The 4,242-nt window shown below is 40.5% G+C and overlaps 1 protein-coding gene across 1 annotated transcript; it reads right to left on the reverse strand.

Annotated features, from left to right (window-relative positions):
* Positions 1–800: 800 nt before the first annotated feature.
* LOC105034663 (uncharacterized) lies at positions 801–3,990 on the reverse strand. The gene is made up of 2 exons (XM_010909901.4): positions 1,139–3,990; positions 801–1,031 (listed from the first exon to the last, which is right to left on the reverse strand). Exon 1 carries the CDS (start codon positions 3,814–3,816, stop codon positions 1,150–1,152), a length of 2,667 nt encoding a protein of 888 aa, XP_010908203.1. The 5' UTR covers positions 3,817–3,990; the 3' UTR covers positions 801–1,031; positions 1,139–1,149.
* Positions 3,991–4,242: the final 252 nt, after the last annotated feature.

Here is a 4,242-nt window from a genome sequence, read left to right on the forward strand (position 1 = left end):
AAAAATTAGTTTTGCGCGTAAGTCATGGTAAGTACCATACAGATGTATCTGGTCACTCATGGTATACAATATAAGCTGAACATAAGAATGACACAAGTTTGAGTAATACTACAGGGTTGCTGTAATGTGCATAAGAACAATCCTCTTACTAGCTGGCAAGGGAGGATCAGTACAGCTTGCAAATTTGTTGCCAAATATGTGGGTTAGTTAATTGCAAGCATGATGAACTTTTGTGTACACTATACTGGTGCCCTATATTGTTTTCTGTAAGTTTATATGCTACTATATGAACTTGTTTTATGATGCTAAATACTTAATAGTGATGTGCTAGGAAACTTTTTATGCTGCCAAATTTCTAAATGTTTTATTCAGAAGAGTATGAATCACAAAGTATATGTGCATAACATGTCATGTTAATGTTTCTGTTAAATATGCGACAGCTTCAAAATTTTAGTTGGAACTTCTATAACCAAATATACTCTGTGTCTTGCATGCCGTATCCATATAATGAGAAATCTGATAATTTAGCTTATGGAGCCCTCAGGGCACTTGCATATAATTCTGACAAGGAGCATAGTTAACATGTACTTCACAAATAGCATAGAGGAGAATGAAGTCATATCAAAGATTAGCTTTTCTAAAATAACTGGAAAGCATTCATACATATAATTCTAGTTATATTCATTTAGTGGTTAATTGTGGTCTCTACAAGACCTGAGGACATAATCCGCTTGAAGAAACCAAATATAATCTTTTCTTCTAAACAAAGCACCCTCTGATTATTCTACTTGATCACAATATCAGACAACATAATCATTAAGATCAAATAGTTAGGATCACATTGCTTAAGTTATGGATATTTACATTTCCTTTGCTCTGTCGTAATGTGCTTCTCTTATCTTCATCATACCTGCATGATAAATAACTATAATTGCTACAAAACATTCTCTGTCACTGTACATGTTCCCTAGGGCTAAGATTGCAGTGACCCTTTGTTACATTTTAAGACTGCAGTTCAGCTTCAAGCATACCTACAATGAAGAAGTGAAAAAAAAAAAAAGAAAATTAGAATACAAAGGTTCTGTTAAACTTATGATAAAACTAAAGAAGCCATCAACAGTATTTTAAATACATTTACCTCTAAAGTCATTAATTGCATGCTTGTATAGGCCTCGCATGGTCGAAGCCTTGACTGTCATGTTGCACTGCTTGTTCACACATAGGCATTGGCATCACAGTCTCAAAAGCTTCCACAAGTAGTGCTACTTTCTTCTTCCGAGCTGAAGCCAATTTTGTTACTGCCTGCTGGAGTGCATGGTCTATCATCCATTCATCTGCATTCTTTCTTTCATCCATCTCCTGATGCCTGAGATCAACCTTTTCTGCTTCTGGATCAGGTTCAACTGGGAGGAAGTTTGGTGCTCGTGGGTTAAATTCTTTCATTTGCTCCTCTTCGTCAGTTCTTCTCTTTCTCACTATGCTTATTTTTGGCTTTTGCTCACCACCCGCCTCAGTAGGAGCTTGGTTGGAGAATGCTGCTGCAGTATTGGTGATCCCATCTATTTCTGGGCCTTGATTGCTAGTTGTGAGACAAATCTCCAAATTATCCTTAATTTGCACTACATCTATTTCATTGACTTCCTCTTGATGCTCTTTTTCTGACTTCTCCCTCTTGTCGCCTGGGTCAACCTCATCTGGTAGATCGTTAAAAGAAATATGGATTTTCATAAGAATGCTCATTTCTTCAGACGTATCATCATATTCCTGGACTTTGGTCTCAGTTTCTGCTTGGATGTGATCAACGTCAGCAGCATCATTTTTCTTTCCAGTGGATCCATCATTAGAATCAGAAAGGCCGACATTGGACAAGGAACTGGCATCTTCAACTTCTTCATTCCTGTTGACCTCTTCGTTGGTGCCATCACTGAGCATTGTTTGTCCTGCACTTCCATTGTCTAAGATAATAGTTGCTTCCAGATTTATTGCTTCAGGTCCTTCACCATCACCGTCCTGTCTGCGAAAGTGGTGTTTTGTTTCTCTGCCTTCTTCTGGTCCCTTGGAGTCTTCCAAATAACCCAGAAAGCTCATGCTGGAGTTGTTCTCTTTGCTACGAGGAGGGTCACCTAGATCATTTTCCTTCAACAATTTGGCTTCGAGTGACTTGGAAGTTAGAGATCCAGAATTCTGATCTTGAATATTGTAGTCACAGCCTGCAGAATCAATTGCCGAACTTTCTTTTCCCTCATCAGAGTAGACATCATTTTTATCAGAACTAATGCCTTCACAAGCTGCGGTATGATCAAACTCAGTAAATTCTTCATATGCAACACAAGGTGACTCTACATCAGCTTCAGCTATTTCACATGCGACTGAAGTAATCTCTGAACTAAGAGAAAGCCCATTACTGGGATCATTATCTTCGAACAAACGTCCAAATTGTGGACCTAGACCATCAGTGTACTCAGAGTAGTCGGTCTTATTATCAGGGAATTGGTCTGCATCCTCTTCCAAATCCATTTCACTGGCCTCAGAAGGTACCTTGATTACACCATCTGCAAGATCTTCACCGTCTTTGCCCAATCCATCTGCAACTTGGCATTCTAAACTCAATTCTGCATCGTCTTTTTGAACCAAGCTAGTGGAGTTCCCTTCGTCATCTTCTTCTTGTTGATCACAATTAACATATTCAAGAAAAATTGTCATGACATCCATTTCTTCAATCGAAATGTCAGTATTCTGGTCGATATCATCTTCGAAGCTAATAACTGAATTACTTTCATCGTTCTCATCTGCAACATTCATTCCATCGTCTTCTTTGCTCTTGGCACCCTCCCCATCATCTTTAGTGAGTTGTAAGTTATTCAGAACTTTTGGATTTTCTGTGTCATCCTTCGCTTGGAGGCATGTTTCATTACAAGTAACTGCTTCTAAAATCTGTTTTTGTGGTTTAGCATAGATCTTCACAAAGAAATCATCGGCAACTTCTTCCATAAGAATCTCCAAAGCAGATGGGGCCTTACTAATTACTGCTTGTCCTGTGTCTACCTCCTTTTCATCCTTCCCTGGTCCTTTCTTTCTGAATGGAGACACCCCCTTTAGCTTCATACTCTTTTGGGTTTTGAGCAGCTTCCTCCTTGATGACAAGAAGCATTTCAGAGGAGGCAGAGGCTCATGTCTATGGCCATTCAGAGAGCAATATTTGTAAGGGCAAACCTTCATGACCGAAGTCCCTTCGGCTTCGGTCCCTCCTGGATTGAGGTCCAAAGCCTGCGGAAACTTCGAATCCTTAAGAGTTGATGAGCAGGTGGCCCTGTTCACATTTAGCTTGGGACAAAGAGCAATTCCTAGGCTCCTCTTCATCCAAGGCCTTACTTGTCTCACACTAGGTTTCCTTTTCAATACTTTCACATGTCTAAGGCCAGAGCCATCAGGAGAAGAAGGGGAGGGCTTTGAGTAATTCAAATTACTCAAATTTCTTGGGCTTCTAATCCTATCACTAGTGGTTGGGGAGTGACTAGTTACCTTGAATTGCTCCTTCCTTGCATCTGAACTGCTTGTGGGCTTCATATAATTGGGCAGCTGATCTGCTACCTTGATAGCAGATGACCACTTGTGCATGGTAGGCTGGTTGAACTGGACCTGCTCACTTTCTAAGTCTGAGATCTTGGCGGTTTTCACCTTCTTCTTGGTATCACCTCTTCCCTTGCTTCTTGAATCTTGTTGCTGATAAGAAGATAGATTCCTCTCATGTCTAACAGGCTCCTTCTTTGATTTGGTTTGAGAACCAAGCTTGTAAGCTGCTATTCTTTGGACCATGGTGGAAGGAAGAGGAAGCTTAGATGAGATAGGGGAGTTAGCATAAGAAGGATTGGATTGGTCCCAGGACTTCCTTGGAATGGAAGGACTGCAAGTAAGGAACTCCTGTTGTGGGAAATGGTGGTGGTGGAAGGGAAAGCTGGGTCCCGAAGATTCTTCCTGAGGTTGATGTTTTATTAAGAGCGGGTGGGCTACTAGGTGGATCAGACAGGGCTAGCCAAATTTGAATTTGGCTGAGACAAGTAGATGATGTTGACACCCACTTTGATTGTAGTGATGGAATTCCCGTGTTTGCTTTTAAAGCTGCTGCTTTGGATCCCCTATTTCTTATTGTTGGTTGCGGACTGGAAGTTCCAACATTTGGCCCCTTGTGGACATCGTTTAGACTGTGTGCATAAGGTGGGACCCCTTTCATTTAAATTGTAA

Source organism: Elaeis guineensis, chromosome 5 (genome assembly GCF_000442705.2).
Source record: "Elaeis guineensis isolate ETL-2024a chromosome 5, EG11, whole genome shotgun sequence".
Classification (NCBI taxonomy): Eukaryota; Viridiplantae; Streptophyta; class Magnoliopsida; order Arecales; family Arecaceae; genus Elaeis; species Elaeis guineensis.